General features: G+C 37.8%; 1 protein-coding gene across 1 annotated transcript in view; it reads left to right on the plus strand.

Moving 5' to 3' along the window:
- pou6f2 (POU class 6 homeobox 2) overlaps nt 1–24,373 on the plus strand; it is a 251,573-nt gene that overhangs the window by 14,269 nt on the left and 212,931 nt on the right. The window contains exon 2 of the mRNA XM_061921483.1: nt 2,291–2,471. Coding sequence (XP_061777467.1) covers nt 2,291–2,471 — 181 coding nt within the window. The remainder of the gene's footprint in view (nt 1–2,290; nt 2,472–24,373) is intronic.

A 24,373-nucleotide genomic window follows, 5' to 3' on the forward strand; every position in this document is an offset into this window, starting at 1 on the left:
TACTTTCACGCCCCCCCTTAAATTGAAATATTACTGAAAACCTGATAATGTGTATTTATTTATCCGTACAAACCAATCTTAGAGTTGCTGGCACCAGTACCTCGATGCCACTGAATTGAAGACTTGTGGGATTATTTTTCACGCCCCATTCCCCCCGAATTGAAATATGATTTAGAACAGACCTGGGCAAATTAAGGCCCGGGGGCCACGTGTGGCCCGTTAAGCTTTTCAATCTGGCCCGTCAGACATTCCCAAATATATTTTTTTAGATCTTTAAGATGGAAAGTGTAGCTGCCGTTATGATGTGCAGTCATGTTTTCTAATGACCGTAAGTCTTCAACTGTACAAAGTATTTCAATGGTTGGATTCTGCGCTCTTGGATGATATACCAGTTACTAAGGTAATCGAATTAGTTACTATGGTCATTTCATTACTTACTATGGTCATCTAATTAGTTACTATGGTCATCTATTTAGTTACTATGGTAATCTATTTAGTTACTATGGTAATCTACGTCACAGCAGCTCAGACGAGGCACCAAGCAGTGTGGGTGGGAAGCATTTCCACAGATGCGGAAGGAGATTTTCACAACAAAGTTCTAAAGCTTAGTGATATATCACATATATCAGACTGTAAGTGGGTTTATTTTGTACCCTTCACATTGGTATTTCACTGTTTGTTTCATTTTTGTTGCGTTTCACTCGATTGTAAAATATGTCGATCGAAAGGGGCTGTGACATTCATATTTTGTCAATATTTAGTGTTTTATCGTTAATTGAAAAATGTAAAATTCCATTATGTTTTTTAAGGGGGTCTGTCATGACGTTTTTAGCATTCAATCAGACATTATTGTGAGGTTGGTATTATTCTTTCTAGATATACCGGCCCGCAAACACATTTTTTTCTCTAAATGTGGCCCGAGTCAAAATAATTGCCCAGGCCTGATTTAGAACCTAATATTATATATGTATTTATCCTTACAAACCACTCTTTGAGTTGCTGGCACCAGTCCCTCGATGCCACTGAGATGAAGACTTGCGTGATTATTTTCTCACGCCCCCCTGAATTGAAATATGATTTAAAACCTAACAATATGTATGTATTTATCCTTACAAGCCATTCTTTAAGTTGCTGGCACCAGTACCTCGATGGCACTGAGTTGAAGACTTGTGTGATTATTTTCTCACGCCCCCCTGAATGGAAATATTATTTAGAACCTAATAATATGTATTTATTATCTGTACAAACCACTCTTTGAGATGCTGGCAGGAGTACCTAGATGCCACTGAGTTGAAGACTTGTGTGATTATTTTCTCACGCCCCCCTGAATTGAAATATGATTTAGAACCTAATAATATATATGTATTTATCCTTACAAACCACTCTTTGAGTTGCTGGCACCAGTACCTATATGCCACTGAGTTGAAGACTTGTGTGATTATTTTCTCACGTCCCCCCTGAATTGAAAAATGATTTTGAACCTAATATGTATTTATTATCCGTCCAAACCATTCTTTGAGCTGCTGGCACTAGTACCTCGATGTCACTAAGTTGAAGACTTGTGTGATTATTTTCTCACGCCCCCCCTGAATTGAAATATGATTTAGAACCTAATAATATGTATGTATTTATCCTTACAAACCACTCTTTGAGTTGCTGGCACCAGTACCTAGATGCCACTGAGTTGAAGACTTGTGTGATTATTTTCTCACGCCCCCCCTGAATTGAAAAATGATTTTCAACCTAATATGTATTTATTATCCGTACAAACCATTCTTTGAGTTGCTGGCACCAGTACCTCGATGCCACTGAGTTGAAGACTTTTGTGATTATTTTCTCAAGCCCCCCCGACACCTTTCGTATACTTGGTCGTATTTCCTGTTTGAGCTTGTTGATTCATCTAAAAAGACGCTGATACTGGTAGTCCCTTGCCTCTCAGGCGCCCCTGACACCTCAGCACGCCCCAGTATTTGAGAAGCCCTGGTCTAAGATGAGGCATGTTTCTGGTTCTAATGAGAACCTCTGAGAGGGTTTTGGGGCTGCATCAGTTTGGGCAGCAGCAGCAGCTTCCCTGGATGGAAGGATCCAGAGAGGGAGGGAGCAGGAGAGAGAGAGGGAGTGGATAGTAAAGGGGGGGCAGGATAGAGAGCTAGTGAGTGAGAGGTAGCCAAGGAGAGCGCCGAAACACATTCTAACCACGGGTGCATTTTTGTTTTTCCCCCCCACCTCCTTCATCCTCCGTCAACACCTCCCGCCCGGACCCCCCCTCCCCCCTTGCCGCTCCTTCCAGCATCCGATGATAACGGGGCATCTGAGCAAGCCGCTGCTCTCCCTCATGCGCGGCGACATGAGCGCGGCGGAACTCCGGGCCGACGACAAAGTGGCCAGCCCAGACGGCGAGCTCAACGACGAGCCTCTGCTGCTCCCGCCCGAGGGCCCCGACAGAGAGGGCACCCCCAGCAAGCTTTACGGTGAGTCCGCCGCCTCTCTTTTTGCACCCCAGCTCTGGTGCCGCGTGGTGATGGACGGTGGGGCTGCAAACTTTAAAGTGCTGTGAACAAGTTCAGACGGGGGGCTCTTCAGGTGCTTGACTACATTTCTTTTTCGATAGGCGATACTCTTCTCTTTCACTGGCGTCACAGAAATCTTCAAATTGCAAATGTCCTGTTGTTTATTTTCTTGTTAACTATCTTTTGACTAGCAAATCTCTCCACTGGTACTTCCAATTCGACTTTTACCATGAAAGAACATTGCATCAGTTTTACATCACTTTTCCATAGTGTTTTTCTTATTTACAACTTGCACAAATGATCTATTTAGTAGTAGTAAAATAAAAACAAAATTCACTAAAGGACAACTATGAGGTCAGGATTTAGTGAAAATGTCATTCTTTATAATTCAGTAAATTCAGTCAAAGTTCCAGATCCTTATTTAATTTTGTATTAACATTGCATTCTGGTGTGGTTGGATGTAAATATTTGTACTTATTTTGAGTAATAGCTAATTATTGCAACTATTACATTATATTATATTTAGTCCCTTTTTAACTGTGGTAAAAAGAGATAAAATATTGCATTGAGTGTCAATTAATTCCAGAAAACAATAAAACCATTGTTTTATGATTAATTTTTTTATTAGTTAAAATAAGTTACATTTTACTTATTCAAGAAAGGCGCGGCTAAAAAAGGAATTTATTGACCGTATAAGTTATTGTTCCATTTTCATTTCCTGAATGTGTTTCATTTTAGTTTTTCATTCTTCGCACTTTTATTGTGAAAAAATGATTAATGTCGTTGGGCATTTTTTGAAAAGGTTTGCTGGTCGGAGGCGCTTTTTTCTTTACTTTTGCTTCCTCTTTGGTTCTTGGATGTTTTTCCTTTCCTGACGTGGGAGGCAGAAAGCTGCCAATGATGAACATTCATGCAGCTGTCATATGTTTTTGTAAAGCAAAGTTCAAAAGGCATAAGTAAAATCACTATTCCAGCTCTAATTTTTTGATTTTCAGCGAAACAAAATGTTTGAGTTATACGAGGTTCAAATACACAACCATTGTCAGCTCTTAATTTCTGGAAAAATTTATTTCTCCTTCCAGCGGTTTTCTTTGGCTGAGGCGAACGTTTAAGGATGATTTTTACAGTTTCAGAGTAAACGTGAACTTTTTGAGTTTTTTTGGAGGATGCTTTATTATTATGACGGTCGTTTCCCTGAAATGGATCATTTTTCCTGTATCTATCTTGCAGTAGAGTATCACTAGAAGAGGGCTTCCTGTGCAAAATGAGATATCGTCCACCAATTGTGTGCTCATGCTGATAATGCTGTGAATTGTTGCGTGTCTACTTTGGGTTTAGTTCATCCTAAATTAGCCATGCTTGGCGGGAGATAGCTCTGTCCCGGGCGCCTTGATTGACGTTTTTGTCAGTATAACAAGTACACAGGTCGTGTTTGTCCAAAACAAAATGGTCTATCTTCTAGACCTGCCGCACGCTTTCTGCACAGCTGAAAATGTGGTCCTCCTCCTAAAAGCGTGCCTGTGCAAATGGTCTTCCACTTGAGCTAACAGGGCCCCAAAAGCACCGCAAACGTCGCTCTACCTTGTATTTATTCCGAGCACAAGTGCTGGACGTTAGGCGGGGAAGCTGTTGTTAGTCGGCCCGGCAATATTAAATATATATATATATATATTTTTTTTTACCAGCAGTGGACATGATGGTGTTGGATGTGTGCAGCCTCTGTCTTCACTTCTCAAGCAAATCTCCCTCATCCAGACATCTACAGACAAGATAATAAGACACTCAGAGCACAATTCCGCATTATATTCAGCCAGCAACGGCTCATCTCTTGTCAGTTTGCATTTACTCTGCCGAGGATGTGACGCTTCTATCATCATGCTGTCAAAGGGAGCCGGCCAGGAACGACAGCACCACTCATTTCACACACTTACTGTCCACACCAAATGGGCCGCACTTACACGGATTCCACACAATTGGCCAAACATTTTCTCAAAGGTCGCCCGGAGATCTCCTTAGCACATAAGCTTTTTATTTGAATTATTGGGTTTGGCAGGTCATTTGGATCAAAACGCACATTGATATTAGTATAGTAATATTACACAGTGAGTACAGCTTGTAGTATTAAGAGTCTAGACCAGGGGTCGGGACCCTTTTTGGCTGAGAGAGCCATGGAGGCCAAATATTTTAAAATGTATTTCCGTGAGAGCCATATAATATTTTTTTAACACTAAATGCAACTAAATGTGTGCATTTTTATGTAAAACCAACATTAGGGTATAACACGTCTGTATTTCTTTTTAATATATTTTGAAGCTAACTAATAATGAATAAAATACTTCTTACCATTCTTGACTTCTTGAACAGTTGCGGTAGAAAACGGATGGATTTTTTATATTTTGAACGTTATTTTTGACACTGATTACCAGTGGAATTATTAATTACTTATCGTGTTAAGCAATGTCAGCTAAGATTAATCTGAGAGCCAGATGCAGCCATCAAAAAAGCCACATCTGGCTCTAAAGCAATAGGTTCCCTACCCCTGGTCTAGACTTTACAGCTCTCCAAATTCCTAAAAATGATCAGTTGATGGACATCAGTGCACAAGCAAGTCATGCTGCGACATTATCATAAGAACAGAAGTTTCAAATATATTCATTTTTTCAAATAACTAAAAAGATGTCACTTTTCCCGCTAATGTCACATTCCACAAACATGGCCGACACGCCACACTGAAAAACAAAAATACAAACTTTTTTGTTTTTTACTTTATTTATTGTTATTTATTTTTCGTATATTGAAAAAAAGCACTAGATTTAAAAACCCTGAGGTTTTATATTGAGATAATTTTCACAATAATTACCACCTTTAAGTTAGTCAAAAATAATGTCATGACATACTCTACAAACATGGCCGACAGATCTCACAGAAAAGACATATATTTCTACAAAAATGACACTATTTGACAACATTTCATAATTAAACATTATGAAAGTGATGAACTACACTTTTCCCACTCATGTCACGTTCCACAAACATGGCCGACATGCCATAGTGAAAACTCCTTATTTTGCCCCCTATACACAAACTTTTTTTAGTTTCTATTGTATTTATTTATCAATTTTTTTTATTGAATGTATTTTTTGAATTGATAAAAACTAACCTTAAAAACAGTAAAGGTTCTTTAGCTACTGCATCTGATTTGTCCTTTTTTTTTGTAATATAAATACAATTTTATTCCTTGACATAGTGAATTTGAAAACAGCTAAAATTATATACAAAGCAAATTATAACCTGCTACCCAAGAATATACAAAAAATTTTCTCAACAAAAAAGGAGAAATATAATCTTCGAGAAAAATGTACATTAAAACATTTGGATGCACGTACAACCCTTAAGACCTTCAGTATAGCTCTATGTGGAATTAAATTAAGCAAAGCAATCAAACAATGTACTAATATGATCCACTTCAAGAAACTATTCAAACTCAAAGTGTTTATAAAGTACAAATAAGAAGAACCATGATAAACATTCTGAATTTATTCCATCCATCCCTTCTTTCATTCTCAAAATAATTATTTATTTTTATTGTGATTACTTATGGTGTATATTGTGAATAAATTGAGAACGGGAAGTGAACACAAATTTTAGCAACTGTTATGTAAAAGAAAAGGGGTAGGATTAAATAAGCTCTGATTATTCCTACTCTTTTTTTCAAACATGTTGAAAAGAGAAACTGGAAATTGTGATGTATCATGTTGTATGCTTGCATGTTCAAAATAAACTAAAAACTCAAATTTTTTTAAGTTACTCAACAATTGTCAGTTCCCGACAAATGACTATATTTCGCCAATGAAACGCCATTTTAAAGCAGATGGAGTTAATGCATGGTATCTTTTTGTTATCATTTTAAACTGGCCCCTTCAAGTTTATAAAAAATATTTAAGTCCCTCACAAATGAGACATTTCACAAACATGGCCGACTCGCCACACTAATTACGCCGCATTTTGCTACAGTCACGATATATTTTGCCATAAAATCATGTCAGCTTTCCATCTAATTAACGCTGCACAAAGATGGCTGACATTTAAACATGAAAACAATGCTTTTTCCCATTAAAACATATTTTGCCATCGTTTGAATACATTTATTTAATAAAAGTCATAAACTTGACGTTTTAGATCTCACAAAAAAAATGTCAGTTTCCCACTAATTTCACTTTCCACAAATATGGCCGACAAGCCGCAGTGAAAATGACACATTTTTCCATGAAAATTACGCATTTTAAATCAGACAGAGTTATTGCATGTTATATTTTAAAACTGGATCCTCAAGTTTCTAAAAAATACTTCAGTTCCTCACAAATGAGACATTTCACAAACTTGGCCGACTCGCCACACTAATTACGCCACATTTTGCTACAGTCATGATATATTTTGCCATAATTTCATGAATAAAATCATAAAAACAACAAAGGAACTAAAATTCATGCCAGCTTCCCATCTAATTTACACCCCACAAAGATGACCGACATTTTGCCATGGCAACTGCACTTTTTGCTATTAAAACGTCACATTTTGCCATCATTTGAATAAATTAATTTAATAAAAATTAAACTTCACTTTTTAGACCACAAAAAAAATATGTCAGTTTCCCACTAATTTCACTTTCCACAAATATGGCCAACAAGCCGCAGTGAAAATGACACATTTCACCATGAAAATGACGCATTTTAAATCTGACGGAGTTATTGCATGTTATATTTTTAAACTGGATCCTTAAGTTTCTGAAAAAATATTTCAGTTCCTCACAAATGAGACATTTCACAAACATGGCCGACTCGCCACACTAATAACGCCACATTTTGCTACACTCACGATATATTTTGCCATGATTTCATGAATAAAATCATAAAAACAACAAAGGAACTAAAAATGATGCCAGTTTCCCATCTAATTTACACCCCACAAATATGGCCGACATTTTGCCATGGATACTGCACTTTTTGCTATTAAAACGTCACATTTTGCCATCATTTGAATAAATTAATTTAATAAAAGTCATAAACTTGACTTTTTAAATCACAAAAAAATATTGTCAGTTCCCCCGTAATTTCACTTTCCACAAATATGGCCGACAAGCCGCAGTGAAAATGAGACTTTTTTCCATGAAAATTACGCATTTTAAATCAGACAGAGTTATTGCATGTTATATTTTTAAACTGGACCCTTCAAGTTTCTGAAAAAATATTTCAGTTCCTCACAAATGAGACATTTCACAAACATGGCCGACTCGCCACACTAATAACGCCACATTTTGCTACAGTCACGATATATTTTGCCATGATTTCATGAATAAAATCATAAAAACAACAAAGGAACTAAAATTGATGCCAGCTTCCCATCTAATATACACCCCACAAAGATGGCCGACATTTTGCCATGGAAATTGTACTTTTTGCTATTAAAACGTCACGTTTTGCCATCATTTGAATAAATTAATTTAATAAAAGTCATAAACTTGACTTTTTAAATCACAAAAAAATATTGTCAGTTCCCCCGTAATTTCACTTTCCACAAATATGGCCGACAAGCCGCTTTGAAAATGACACATTTTTCCTTGAAAATTACGCATTTTAAATTAGAGTTATTGCATGTTATATTTTTAAACTGGACCTTTCAAATTTCTGAAAAAATATTTCAGTTCCTCACAAATGAAACATTTCACAAACATGGCCGACTCGCCACACTAATTACGCCGCATTTTGCTACAGTCACGATATATTTTGCCATAATTTCATAAATAACATCATTTAAATTCACTTTTTAGTTCACAAAAAATGTCAGTTTCCCACTACTCTCAAACTCCAATATATGGCCCACAAGCCGCAATAAAAATGTGACATCTAATCATGAAAATTGCGCATTTTAAAGCAGATAGGGTTCAAAAGATTGAGTTAATGCAAGTTTTCTTTTTAAACTGGACCCTTCAAGTTTGTAAAAAAATATTTCAGTTCCTCAAAAATGAGACATTTCACAAACATGGCCGACTCGCCACACTAATAACGCCGCATTTAGCTACATTCACGATATTTTTTGCCGTAATTTCATGAATAAAATCATAAAAATGACATAGGAACTAAAAATGATGTCAGCTTCCCATCTAATTTACACCCCACAAATATGGCCGACATTTCGCCATGGAAACTGCACTTTTTGCAATTAAAACGTCACATTTTGCCATCATTTGAATAAAATAATTTAATAAAAGTAAAACTTTTTAGATCACAAAAAATATGTCAGTTTCCCACTAATTTCACTTTCCACAAATATGGCCGACAAGCCGCTTTGAAAATGACTCATTTTTCCATGAAAATTACGCATTTTAAATCCGACGGAGTTATTGCATGTTATATTTTTGAACTGGATCCTCAAGTTTCTAAAAAATATTTCAGTTCCTCACAAATGAGACATTTCACAAACATGGCCGACTAGCCACACTAATTATGCTGCATTTTGCTACAGTCACGATATAATTTGCCATCATTTCATGAATCAGATCATTTAAATTAACTTTTTATTTTACAAAAAAATTCAGTTTCCTACTAATTTCAAACTCCACAAATATGGCCCACAAACCGCAATAAAAATGCGACATTTAGTCATGAAAATTTCACATTTTAAAGCAGATAGGGTTCCAAATATTGAGTTAATGCAAGTTTTCTTTAACTGGAACCTTCAAGTTTGTAAAAAAAAATTATTTCAGTTCCTCACAAATGAGACATTTCACAAACATGGCCGACTCGCCACACTAATTACGCCGCATTTTGCTACAGTCACGATATATTTTGCCATAATTTCATGAATAAAATCATAAAAATGACATAGGAACTAAAAATTATGTCAGCTTCCCATCTAATTTACACCCCACAAATATGGCCGACATTTTGCCATGGAAACTGCACTTTTTGCTATTAAAACGTCACATTTTGCCATCATTTGAATAAATTAATTTAATTAAAGTTAAACTTCACTTTTTAGATCACAAAAAATATGTCAGTTTCCCACTAATTTCACTTTCCACAAATATGGCCGACAAGCCGCAATGAAGATGACACATTTTTCCATGAAAATTACGCATTTTAAATCTGACGGAGTTATTGCATGTTATATTTTTAAACTGGATCCTCAAGTTTCTAAAAAATATTTCAGTTACTCACAAATGAGACATTTCACAAACATGGCCGACTCGCCACACTAATTATGCTGCATTTTGCTACAGTCACGATATGTTTTGCCATAATTTCATGAATGAGATCATTTAAATTAACTTTTCATTTTACAAAAAAATTCAGTTTCCTACTAATTTCAAACTCCACAAATTTGGCCCACAAACCGCAATAAAAATACGACATTTAGTCATGAAAATTCCACATTTTAAAGCAGATAGGGTTCAAAAGATTGAGTTAATGCAAGTTTTCTTTTTTAACTGGAACCTTCAAGTTTGTAAAAAAAATATTTCAGTTCCTCACAAATGAGACATTTCACAAACATGGCCAACTCGCCACACTAATTACGCCACATTTTACTACAGTCACAATATATTTTGCCATAATTTCATGAATAAAATCATAAAAACGACAAAAGAACTAAAAATGATGTCAGCTTCCCATCTATGTTAAACCCCCAAAAGATGGCCGACATTTTGCCATGGAAACTGCACTTTTTGCTATTAAAACGTCACATTTTGCCATCATTTGAATAAATTAATGTAATAAAAGTTAAACTTCACTTTTTAGATCACAAAAAAATATGTCAGTTTCCCACTAATTTCACTTTCCACAAATATGGCCGACAAGCTGGAATGAAAATGACACATTTTTCCATGAAAATGACGCATTTTAAATCCGACGGAGTTATTGCATGTTATATTTTTAAACTGGATCCTTAAGTTTCTAAAAAATATTTAAGTTCCTCACAAATGAGACATTTCACAAACATGGCCGACTCGCCACACTAATTATGCTGCATTTTGCTACAGTCACGATATGTTTTGCCATAATTTCATGAATGAGATCATTTAAATTAACTTATTATTTTACAAAAAAATTAAGTTTCCTACTACTTTCAAACTCCACAAATATGGCCCACAAGCTGCAATAAAAATGTGACATCTAGTCATGAAAATGACGCATTTTAAAGCAGATAGGGTTCAAAAGATTGAGTTAATGCAAGTTTTCTTTTTAAACTGGACCGTTCAAGTTTGTAAAAAAATATTTCAGTTCCTCACAAATGAGACATTTCACAAACATGGCCGACTCGCCACACTAATAACGCCGCATTTAGCTACATTCACGATATTTTTTGCCATAATTTCATGAATAAAATCATAAAAATGACATAGGAACTAAAAATGATGTCAGCTTCCCATCTAATTTACACCCCACAAATATGGCCGACATTTTGCAATGGAAACTGCACTTTTTGCTATTAAAACGTCACAATTTGCCATCATTTGAATAAATTAATTTAATAAAAGTCAAACTTCACTTTTTAGATCACAAAAAATATGTCAGTTTCCCACTAATTTCACTTTCCACAAATATGGCCGACAAGCCGCAATGAAAATGACACATTTTTCCATGAAAATTACGCATTTTAAATCTGACGGAGTTATTGCATGTTATATTTTTAAACTGGATCCTTAAGTTTCTAAAAAATATTTCAGTTCCTCACAAATGAGACATTTCACAAACATGGCCCACTCGCCACACTAATTATGCTGCATTTTGCTACAGTCACGATATATTTTGCCATAATTTCATGAATCAGATCATTTAAATTAACTTTTTATTTTACAAAAAAATTCAGTTTCCTACTAATTTCAAACTCCACAAATATGGCCCACAAACCGCAATAAAAATGCGACATCTAGTAATGAAAATGACGCATTTTAAAGCAGATAGGGTTCAAAAGATTGAGTTAATGCAAGTTTTCTTTTTAAACTGGACCCTTCAAGTTTGTAAAAAAATATTTCAGTTCCTCAAAAATTAGACATTTCACAAACATGGCCGACTCGCCACACTAATAACGCCGCATTTAGCTACATTCACGATATATTTTGCCATAATTTCATGAATAAAATCATAAAAACGACATAGGAACTAAAAATGATGTCAGCTTCCCATCTAATTTACACCCCACAAATATGGCCGGCATTTCGCCATGGAAACTGCACTTTTTGCTATTAAAACGTCACAATTTGCCTTCATTTGAATAAAATAATTTGATAAAAGTCAAACTTTTTAGATCACAAAAAATATGTCAGTTTCCCACTAATTTCACTTTCCACAAATATGGCCGACAAGCCGCTTTGAAAATGACACATTTTTCCATGAAAATTACGCATTTTAAATCTGACGGAGTTATTGCATGTTATATTTTTAAACTGGATCCTCAAGTTTCTAAAAAATATTTCAGTTCCTCACAAATGAGACATTTCACAAACATGGCCGACTAGCCACACTAATTATGCTGCATTTTGCTACATCCATCCATCCATCCATTTTCTACCGCTTATTCCCTTTCGGGGTTGCGGGGGGCGCTGGCGCCTATCTCAGCTACAATCGGGCGGAAGACGGGGTACACCCTGGACAAGTCGCCATCTCATCGCAGGGCCAACAATCACGATCTATTTTGCCATCATTTCATGAATAAGATCATTTAAATTAACTTTTTATTTTACAAAAAATTTCAGTTTCCTACTAATTTCAAACTCCACAAATATGGCCCACAAACCGCAATAAAAATGCGACATTTAGTCATGAAAATTCCACATTTTAAAGCAGATAGGGTTCAAAAGATTGAGTTAATGCAAGTTTTCTTTTTTAACTGGAACCTTCAAGTTTGTAAAAAAAAATATTTCAGTTCCTCACAAATGAGACATTTCACAAACATGGCCGACTCGCCACACTAATTACGCCGCATTTTGCTACAGTCACGATATATTTTGCCATGATTTCATGAATACAATCATTAAAACGACAGAAGAACTAAAAATGATGTCAGCTTCCAATCTATGTTACACCCCCAAAAGATGGCCGACATTTTGCCACGAAAACGCCACTTTTTGCTATTAAAACACTATATTTTGTCATAAGAACAATGACCTTCACTTTTAAAATGACAAAAATATGTCAGTTTCCCAGTAATTTCACACTTCACAAATATGGCTGACAAGACACCATAATAACGCGACTTGTTTTTCCTAATTGTTTTTTATTTTTTCCGCATTATTTACACTTTTTAAGTAACTTAAAAATAAGTTTTTGTACAATGTTACTTTAGCATGATATCCTGCTAAGAATAACTAATTTGGGGCAAACCTTTTGACTTCCCTGCAAAATGTTCCTTTGTAAATGAAAGCACACTTGTGAACACACAAAGAAGTAAACACACACACACACACACGTGCACAAACACACCGCTGGAGGCAGGAGTTATTATTTTTGTGTAATCAGCTTAGTGGTCATGATGCATTGTGGGATGGGCTGCTTGACCATGCAAAGAGCCTCCTAATGTTGTGTGGGGAGGTTAAGTAATAAGTGCTGAATGGGCGATGCAGAGTAAATAAGAGTGGATAAAGGGGAGCGAGGGGGGGGGCGGGGGTTTGGCAAGTCACTCCCCGGGAGATGGATCTCATTACGAGGATTTTGGGCGCCTGTGCAAATGTGAAAACAAGCTTAAAGCAGGTGTAACACGTGTGCTAATGCTATGCAAGCACGGGGGTGGGGTGGCGTGCACGGAGGACACGAAAGGAGGACCAGGTGGGCTTGATGTTCTTGAGCAAAGCTTGTTTCGTGCTCAGACGACTTTCAGCAAAACTCGGGCAAAGATTGTTTATGTATTCCAGGGAATGCATAGAATTTCCATTTTAATTCATTTTTTGTTTGTTTTAAGTTTCCAATGCAGCGTCGGCCTCCTCTTCCCAATCCCAGTGTAGCCTTTAATGTGGCGCTCACAAAGAGGCGTATAATGGAAGCCACAAAGGGTCGCGTTTTTTTGGGGAGGGAGAGGCGGGGCGTGCGTGGAGAAATGACATGTCTTGTCTTTGACTCGTGTGGCGTGAACCAGAGATGCATCCCAGAGGCCCGTGTCCTTCACAAGCCTTTATTATTTATAACGCTCGCTCTTTGAGCAATGACCAGTACTAATGCATAACCTTCTGTCCTACCGGCTGATTCGCTTCCTTTGAAACCAAAGATTGAGGCAGGAGAAGTGGGCGGCTGGCGGATGAAGCGAGGGGGGGTGTTGGTATAGGGCAGTGGAGATCCAGGCTATCGGGAAGTTATTATGTTTTTCCCCTTTTATATCTGAGGATGTGGAATAACACTGTGATGCTTCTTTTCTCCAGAATAGAGTTATGGGCTTCAAAGCAATACTATTTCCTGACGCCCCGTTCCCCTACACACATTCAACTATTAGTCTCCTCCGCCGGAATAATGTGCCTGTAAGAAGGGGATGGACTCCCTATATTATATTGGTCGAACTGCTTTCCCCCTGCAGCCACTCATTCCTGCAAATATTACCAATATAGAGACAATGTTGCACTTTTCGACTTGATGAAGTTAAGATGGCGATCACGGCGGTGCATTGTCGTTGTGGCCTTACGACATGAAGGACGGAGCAGGCAGGCGGGAGGGAGGCCGGCAGAGGAGGGCGGGCTTTGAGGGACAAGGGCTTGAAAGTGGGACATAGCCAGCATTAGGACTGGATAGCCTGGGGGTTCCTGGCTGATGTGTCAGGCATGACATGTGGGTGTCTAGCCCAACACACACACACACTTGGCGATAGACTATCCCTCACACCCCGCTGGCTACTTCTAAATGTCCTGCTGGATGGACAAAGAAGCCCAAAATGTGCTGTTTTATGGCCACGACACACAACGAAGCTCATTCCCAATGATGGAATATTACAGGCACTCATTTGGACCCTCATCTTCGATTCTTCTATTCCTATTCTTTTCACCCTGTAATGCAGGGGTGTCCAAAGTGCGGCCCACAGCTAATTCTAAAAATACTATTAAGAAAAAAAACATAAAAAAGTGAACTAAAATTTGCAAGGTTGTACAAACCCTGTTTCCATATGAAAGTGTTTTATGAAGTGTTCCTGAGCCCATGTGGTGATATCCTTTACACACTGATGTCGGTTTTTGATGCAGTACCGTCTGAGGGATCAAAGGTCTGTACTATCATCGCTTACGTGCAGTAATTTCTCCAGATTCCCTGAACCTTTTGATGATTTTACGGACCGTAGATGGTAAAATCCCTAAATTCCTTGCAATAGCTCGTTGAAAAATGTTGTTCTAAAATTGTTCGACAATTTGCTTACAAAGTGGTGACCCTCGCCCCATCCTTGTTTGTGAATTACGGAGCATTTCATGGAAGCTGCTTTCATACCCAATCATGGCACCCACCTGTTCCCAATTAGCCTGCACACCTGTGGGATGTTCCAAATAAGTGTTTGATTAGCATTCCTCAACTTTATCGTATTTATTGCCACCGTTCCCAACTTCTTTGTCACTTGTTGCTGGCATCAAATTCTAAAGTTAATGATTATTTGCAACAACAAAAAAAGTTTATGAGTTTGAACATCAAATATGTTGTCTTTGTAGTATATTCAACTGAATATGGGTTGAAAATTATTTGCAAATCATTGTATTCCGTTTATATTTTACATCTAACACAATTTCCCAATTCATATGGAAATGGGGTTTGTATATCAGGGGTCTCAGACAAATGCTGCCCCCACCTTAATATGAAAGTTTAATATTAGTGCGGCCCTCAAGTTTTATATGAATTGCGCTTCACAGCGTTGGGTTATTTGGGTCCAAAATGGCTCTTTCAACGTTCTGGGTTGCCTACCCCTGCGTTAGTGGAAAAGCGGTAAATGAGTGAAAGCGACAGAGATGTTGCCGTGGAGACGGGGGATTTTCTTACGTGCCTGGCTGCAGTCACACCGCGACACCTGTCCGTCAGTAATAACAGTCCTCGATAACCTGGACCAATTCAAACAGTTATTTTTTTTTTATTGTTTAATATGCATTGTCTCACACGATGAACACTACATATATTTCTATATGATGCCAGATAACACTTTTACGCGCTGGCTATCCTTGTACTTTCCCGGCTATTATCCGCCGACCGCTGTGTTGCTGTAGGGAGGAAAAGCGGAACGACATAGATTGCGGCAATAACGTTTTTCTCCGTTCCTCGGCTAAATACAAATATATTCCACAACACCAAACATATTGAATCATGACCCAAAGAATCAATATTGAAACGAATCGTGGGACACCCAAAGATTTGCTGCCATATATATATATATATATATATATATATATATATATATATATATATATATATATATATATATATATACACAACTATATATTTTTATATGTTTTGGTGCCAGTTTATTTCGAAAATGCATAGTTACAATGTGATACATCACATATCTCCGATTTCCAATACAGCATGTCAGAAAAAGAGTAGGAGGAAGCAGAGCTTATTTTATCCTAACCCTTTTTGTATAATATAGACATTTTTAAAATTCATAAATAAGCAATAATTAAAGTGGTCTAAATAAATAGTCAAGTCATTTATGGTTGGTATTATGAGATGAATACGATTATCTCATCTTTTGATAGGGTTCGAGATGTTTATCAAGATCATTTCTTCTTTGTAATGTACATAACTAAACATATTTCTATAATGAACAAATACTTTTAAAATGTATTCATTAATGTTCTTGTTTTTATGTAGCACAGCAGGATGTTGCCATGCTTGCACAAGCGTGTTGCAAATGCAAATGCAGACTGTCGAAAACAGTTTGATGAGGACGAGTTGTCTTACATTTGGTGTTGAGTGGGTGGCGCAGTGGGAGAGTGGCCGTGCGCAACCCGAGGGTCCCTGGTTCAAATCCCCCCTAGTACCAACCTCGTCACGTCCGTTGTGTCCTGAGCAAGACACTTCACCCTTGCTCCTGATGGGTGCTGGTTGGCGCCTTGCATGGCAGCTCCCTCCATCAGTGTGTGAATGTGTGTGTGAATGGGTAAATGTGGAAGTAGTGTCAAAGCGCTTTGAGTACCTTGAAGGTAGAAAAGCGCTATACAAGTACAACCCATTTATCATTTATTTATCATTTAACACACGCAGACCAATAGACTAAATGTGCACAAACCAACTGCACTGGCAGAGGAAACGCACCAGGCTTTGTTTTAACCGAACCAAACAAGTGTTAATGCAGCAAATAAGAGCAGTTGAGTTTTGATTTGAATTGTGAGAAAATTAAAGTGATCAATAAAACCAAATAGTAAGAAATACTGGAAAGAGCGGTGGTCTTATATTTGGGTGAAATGCAGTATTCTGGCAATTGTCGTTTGCTATTAATGGAGTCTGTTTTAACCATCATCATGTGCGCTTTTTGGGTTTGTTGTTTCACGAGAAATCTACTGATAGGGGGCTGCCTTTTAGCTGGTGTGGGCTGCAGGCATCAGAATCCTATTTACAGCAAATAGCATTTAAGTAATTCAGGGGGAGGAGCAATATAGTGAGGCGAGCGTCTCCTAAAAGGCTTACGGCTCTCTCTCGTCTCGCTGACGGCCGTAAAAGGATAAAGAATCATTTGGATTGTTATTCGCCTCATTCAACCCTGAGCTAATCAGCTTGACATTGCTTTGGCGATGAGGAGGACGCTCGTGCGTAACAGATGCGCTCGTGTGCAAAGTGTCCAAAAGCACCTCCTCTCCACCTTGTTCCATCCTCTCGCCATCACACCGTCTCCTCTTCTTGACCTTAGAGATGGGCTCGGGTCCCTCTTGTTCCTGTTTCTGCTTGGATCTCCACTCCAGCATTGGAGAGGGGGGGCAGGTAAGAGGTGCTCTGGAGCGCTCTAATGGCCGACAGCCTTTACCTTGAAGACTTGCGGCTACGAGTTAAAGTGTAAGTGTTGAGAGGACGGGGTCCTTTCCCGCTACGGGCATCGTTTACATGCAGATGCTGGCGCCTTTCATCATCAGCGGGCGGCTTTCCTCGCGCGGGCTCAAGTGTTGTATTTTCTGTTGTTTACATGTAGAACAGGTGAGCAGAGACAGCTATTACCCCATCGTGTCGTCTCTGCCTGCCCTGGCTTTGTCCTGCTCCTGTCCTTGAAGGTTCAATAATATGAGGGAAGTATTTTTTGTTTCGTATATTTCTGTGCAAAAATAATAATAATAACTTTTTCAGGCTAAAAGTTGCAGTTTTTTTTCGTAGTTTGAAGGTTTAATAATATGAGGGAAGTTTTTTTTGTTTCGTATATTTCTGTGCAAAAATAATACTGTTACACTGGCGCTGTAATTAGTAATCTCCTCTAAAATAGCCAATGTAAACCCACTCGTACACTTTTTTTCTCCATAAAAAGTACCGTATTTTTCGGACTATAAGTCGCAGTTTTTTTTCGTAGTTTGGCCGGGGGTGCGACTTATACTCCGGAGTGACTTATGTGTGAAATTATTAACACATTACCGTATAATATCAAATAATATTATTTATCTCATTCGCGGAAGAGACGAAGAACATGTCAGCAATTGTCAGATACACGTCAACCAATAAGAATTCGGCGGAGGAGGGTCATGGCAGAAGTGCATTGTGGGTGATGGAATGCTAACTGCTATATGCTACTGCCGTAGCTATTAAGATGGATCATTGCATCGTTGGCGGTAACTTATAAAAACTGAGAAGGGCTGAAAAAAAATGGCACCGAAAAGGAAATCATGTACTGCAGTTCACACAATATCATGGGTTGTACTTGTATAGCGCTTTTCTACCTTCAAGGCACTCAAAGCGCTTTGACACTACTTCAACATTTACCCATTCACACACACATTCACACACTGATGGAGGGAACTGCCATGCAAGGCGCCAACTATCACCCATCAGGAGCAAGGGTGAAGTGTCTTGCTCAGGACACAACGGACGTGACGAGGTTGGTTCTAGGTGGGATTTGAACCAGTGACCCTCGGGTTGCGCACGGCCACTCTCCCACTGCGCCACGCAATAATATTATTTATCTCATTCGCGGAAGAGACGAAGAAAATGTCAGCAACCGTCACACACACATCAGCAATCGTCACATACACGTCAACCAAAAAGAATTCGGCGGGGAGGGTCATGGTAGAAGTGCATTGTGGGTCATGGAATGCTAACTGCTACATGCTACTGCCGTAGCTATTAAAATGGATCATTTCATCGTTGGCGGTAACTTATAAAAACTGAGAAGGGCTGAACAAAAATGGCATCGAAAAGGAAATCATGTACTGCAGATTACAAGCTGGACGTAGTGTAATATGCAGCAGAAAACGACAAGAGGAAGCGGCGCATACCTTTGGAGTTGGCAGCGTTGTTTAGAAGCGACATCGAGGAAGAAGTTTTCATGGTATTTATCGATTAGGAGTGACAGATTGTTTGGTAAACGTATAACATGTTCTATATGTTATAGTTATTTGAATGACTCTTACAATATGTTACGTTAACATACCAGGCACCTTCTCAGTTGGTTATTTATGCCTCATATAACGTACACTTATTCAGCCTGTTGTTCACTATTCTTTATTTATTTTAAATTGCCTTTCAAATGTCTATTCTTGGTGTTGGATTTTATCAAATACATTTCCGCAAAAAATGCGACCTATACTCTAGTGCGACTTATATATGTTTTTTTTTTCCTTCTTTATTATGCATTTTCGGCAGGTGCGACTTATACTCCAAAAAAAACGGTAGTTTATTTCTTCATATGACCATAACCATGCGCACATATTTTCATGCACTGTACACTGAGGTTGAGAGTGTTCTTTTTTTTTTTTTTTTTAACAAATTATATATCAGTGATATCTTTGTTTGGTCATAGTTGTCTCAATAAATAGTAGACCTGACTTGCATGAACAACGTCCACTTTAGGGACTCGTCAAATATTTGCATAGAAAAACCAAGCAAGTTTTCAATTATCAGGACAGGCTTTCCTGTGTGACCCCCGGGAACATCCATCCATCCATTTTCTACCGCTTCTCCCTTTATGGGTTCACGGGGGGTGCTGGAGCCTATCTCAGCTGAACTTGGGCGGAAGGCGGTGTACACCCTGGACAAGTCGCCATCTTATCGCAGGGCCAACACAGATAGACAGACAACATTCACACACGGGCCAATTTAGTGTTGCCGATCAACCAATACATGCTTCAAAGGTCACTAAACTTGGCGCACACATAAGGACTGGCGAATATTGCGATCTAATGAAAAAACCAAACCCCAAAACTCAGAATTGCGCTCTAGCACTATTTTTGAATAAAACACTGAAAAAACTGCTCCTAGGAAGAAAACACAGACAAAATTGCTTGTAACTTCCGGTAAGAATGTCGGAGAGACATGAAACAAAAACCTCTAGGTTGAAATGTAGGTCTCGCTTAGACCTACATTTCATAGATTGACAACCCCCAACAAAAATCAACAGGAAGTTTGCAATCCCCCCTTCAAAACAAACGTTTTGTAAAAACCGGTCACCTATCTTCAAACATTATCTCCTCTGAGTGCGTTTGTTGTTTTGGCTTCAAACTCGCACAGGAGAGAGATTGAACCCTTCTGAATAAAAGTATAAAACAGAGTTTTGATAAGTTCTCAGGTTTTGATTTTACGCGCCTTCAAAGAACCCCTGTGCAAAGTCTCCTAAAATAATGTCATTTTTGCCTCTTTGAGCTGTTATTTGACCCCCTTAAAATGCTTCTAAACTCACCAAACTTGACACACACATCAGGTCTGGCAAAAATTGCGATTTGATGAAAAAACCTAACCTCAAAACTCAAAATTGCGCTCTACCGCCCCCCTAGGAATACAACACGGACAAACTGCTCCTAGGAAGAAAACACAGACAAAACTGCTTGTAACTTCCGGTAGGAATGTCAGAGAGACATGAAACAAAAAACACTATGTAGGTCTCACTTAGACCTACATTTTAATAATTAACAAAAATCAACAGGAAGTTTGATATTTTCACTTCAATACAACAACTGCATTACTTTCACAATGCAGTAGATTCTCAAAATAGTGGCTCCAAGGCGTCTTCTAACGCTTATCCGGCCGTGGGTCTCGGGGGCAGCAGCCAAAGGCGGACCCGACCAACGCTGCTTGCAGCGTTAATCCCACTTGAAGCCAAACCACCGCCAGACGATGGACCCCCTGCTGTTTTTCTTTGGAATTACTTCTTCCTTCATTCGCAGCTTCTTTCTCTCGTATCACCACTTGCACGGCTCTGCTAGCATCACATCTAACGTTACCCATGCTGCTACCTCACTGCTGGGCGAGGGCGTATACGTTTATTACGTATGACGTGACAGTATGTGACGTATGTAAGAAGGTGCGCTTGCTGTCTGTGAGGAGACACAAGTAAGAGTGAGGAGAGCCTGTAGTGTAATGCCCGCAGCTAAAAGCAACTGCGTTAGAACGTATACTCGAATATTACAATATAGTCATAGTCAAACCCGCTATATATCGTGTATATCGATATATCGCTGATCAATGTGAATTGATCAATATTTATTGAGTTTATCTAATTTAATTTTTCAGTATCAAATGGTTCAAGATGGCCAAAAAACAATTATAGTTGAAATAAGGATTTCATAATTTTTTTAATTTGAACCAAATTGATAATTTCTGTTCCAGACTAAAAAAAATATGTTAATACAGTTATTCTTTGTTGTAAGTTGATCTATATTTTCTTTATTTCAATTTTTTGTTTTCTTTAATATTAATAATATGCTGAGGTGTATTTAAAACAATTTTATGGACAAATGATACTATTTTGTAGAGTAAAAGGAGAGAATATTTTCTTCTTCCTGGGGGGGTGTAACAGAAAATTACTGCGAAGCACTAAATTATGCTAAGAAGTTAAATCAATTGTAAGTGTATTGTTTATTAGGTACATGCTTTATAAAGTTACATTCAAGGGGAACTGTACTTTAAAAAAAAAAAAAGTTCCCTATTGGTCGCAATCACTGTGAGGGACAAGAACACACGTCTTTTTTTTAGGATTTTAAAGATGTTAAAAAACGCTTGCAAGATGCGGCTAATGGTAGTCACCGTTGTAGCCTGCAAAGCCTCTAAAACAATTTCAAAACTCTCCATCAACGTTTTATATACACATTATAAGTACATACTGTATATAATGTAGTAACAGACACCTTCATAACAATATGTAATATGTACAATATACACACTGCAAGTATATATATAATGTAGTAACAGACACCTTCATAACAATATGTAATATGTACAATATACACACTGCAAGTATATATATATATAATGTAGTAAGAGACACCTTCATAACAATATGTAATATGTACAATATACACACTGCAAGTATATATATATATATAATGTAGTAAGAGACACCTTCATAACAATATGTAATATGTACAATGCACACACTGCAAGTATATATATTATGTAGTTAGAGACACCTTCATAACAATATGTAATATGTACAATATACACACTGCAAGTATATATTTTATGTAGTTAGAGACACCTTCATAACAATATGTAATATGTACAATATACACACTGCAAGTATATATATAATGTAGTAACAGACACCTTCAGAAAAATGTGTAATAGGTTTTAAATACACACTGCAAGTATATATAATGTAGTAACAGACACCTTCATAACAATATGTAATATGTACTATATACACACTGCAAGTATATATACAATGTAGTAACAGACACCTTCATAACAATGTGTAATAGGTTTTATATACACACTGTAAGTATATATATAATGTAGTAACAGACACCTTCATAACAATATGTAATATGTTTTATATACAGACTGCAGATATATATATATAATGTAGTAACAGACACTTTCATAACAATGTGTAATATGTTTCATGTACACACTGCAAGTATATAGTATATAATGTAGTAACAGACACCTTCAAAACAATATGTAATAGGTTTTATATACACATACGCCTCACAATTTACAACAAAAATGCTGTCATGGATAAATATAATACACAAGTTGATCTGTCAAACATAGTGCCCACCTTAGTGACCGTGTGAGCAGCTTTAATTGCTCCAAAGCCGCTTTTTAACTTCAATTGTAAATGAAGAGTAATCATTTAGTAGGAGTCATTTTCTGTATCGCACAGAGACCAACCCGCGATTTATCGTGTATATCGATATATCACCCAGCCCTAATTTCATGTCAGAAAAGCAGTCGGACAAAGCAGAGCTTAAAGGCCTACTGAAATTAGATTTTCTTATTTAAATGGGGATAGCAGGTCCATTCTATGTGTCATACTTGATCATTTCACGATATTGCCATATTTTTGATGAAAGGATTTAGTAGAGAACTTTGACGATAAAGTTCGCAACTTTTGGTCGCTAATAAAAAAAGCCATGCCTTTACCAGAAGTAGCAGACGACGTGCGCGTGACGTCACAGGGTGTAGGGCTCCTCACATCCTTACATTGTTTATAATGTGAGCCTCCAGCAGCAAGAGCTATTCGGACCGAGAAAGCGACAATTTCCCCATTAATTTCAGCGAGGATGAAAGATTTGTGGATGAGGAAAGTTAGAGTGAAGCACATAAAAAAAGAAAAAGCGACGGCTCCGGGCAGCAGCAGTGGGACCGTTTCAGATGTTATTAGACACATTTAGTAGGATAATTCTGGAAGATCCCTTATCTGCTTATTGTTTTAAAAATGCTTTAGTGAGATTGTAAAGTCATACCTGAAAGCCGGATGGCTGCGGTGAACACCAGTGTTTCTCAGAGAAGCTAATATCACAGCTGCCTTTTTGAGCTGCAGGAGGAAGTCCCATAATCCACTGAAGTCTCCGGTAAGAGCCAACTTAATATCACAATTTTCCCATCGAAAAACTTGCTGGTTGACGTAGAGAAACATGTTCGTTTGACCGCTCTGTGTTAAAGCTTCACAACAAACAAAGAAACACCGGCTGTGTTTCGGTGCTAAAGGCAGCTGCAATCCACCGCTTTCCACCAACAGCATTCTTAATTATAGTCTCCATTATTAATCGAACAAATTGCAAAAGATTCAACAACACAGATGTCCAAATTACTGTGTAATTATGCGGTGAAAAGAGACTACTTTTAGCCGTATGTGGTGCTGGGCTAATATGTCCCCTCCAACCCGAGACGTCACGCGCCATCATACGCGTCATCATCCCGCGACGTTTTCAACAAGAAACTCCACGGGAAATTTAAAATTGTAATTTAGTAAACTAAAAAGGCCGTATTGGCATGTGTTGCAATATTAATATTTCATCATTGATATATAAACTATCAGACTGCGTGGTCGGTAGTAGTGGCTTTCAGTAGGCCTTTAAATCATCATACCTCTTCCCAGTTTTTCAGCAACTACTGATGACACATTGAGAATAAATGATATCAGACATTGTGGTTGTCAGCACGTCTCATAATAGTACATTTCCTCAGTTCCTAAATCAACCATTTCTTTCAAATTCACTCCGCGTATTGATATGCTAAAAGCTTTTTGTCTTAAATTAGTTTCCCTGAGGTCACCTTCTTTCTCTCCTGTTGAAAAAACAGCATTGTAAATATCAGGAAGTAATCAAAACTGTTTTTAGTCTCACTAAAGTATAAAACCCTGCTTACTGCTTCGTCTCCTGTGTCCTTTCTAAACGCCATTAATTCCACTTTTTGCCAGTTTAATTAAGGACTTGGATTTTTCCCCCGAGCGCGATGAGTAAGGCTTTAATGTCGGAGGCTCGTGGAGAGAGCCCTGGC

The sequence above is a fragment of the Nerophis ophidion genome, linkage group LG15 (assembly GCF_033978795.1).
Source record: "Nerophis ophidion isolate RoL-2023_Sa linkage group LG15, RoL_Noph_v1.0, whole genome shotgun sequence".
NCBI lineage: Eukaryota > Metazoa > Chordata > Actinopteri > Syngnathiformes > Syngnathidae > Nerophis > Nerophis ophidion.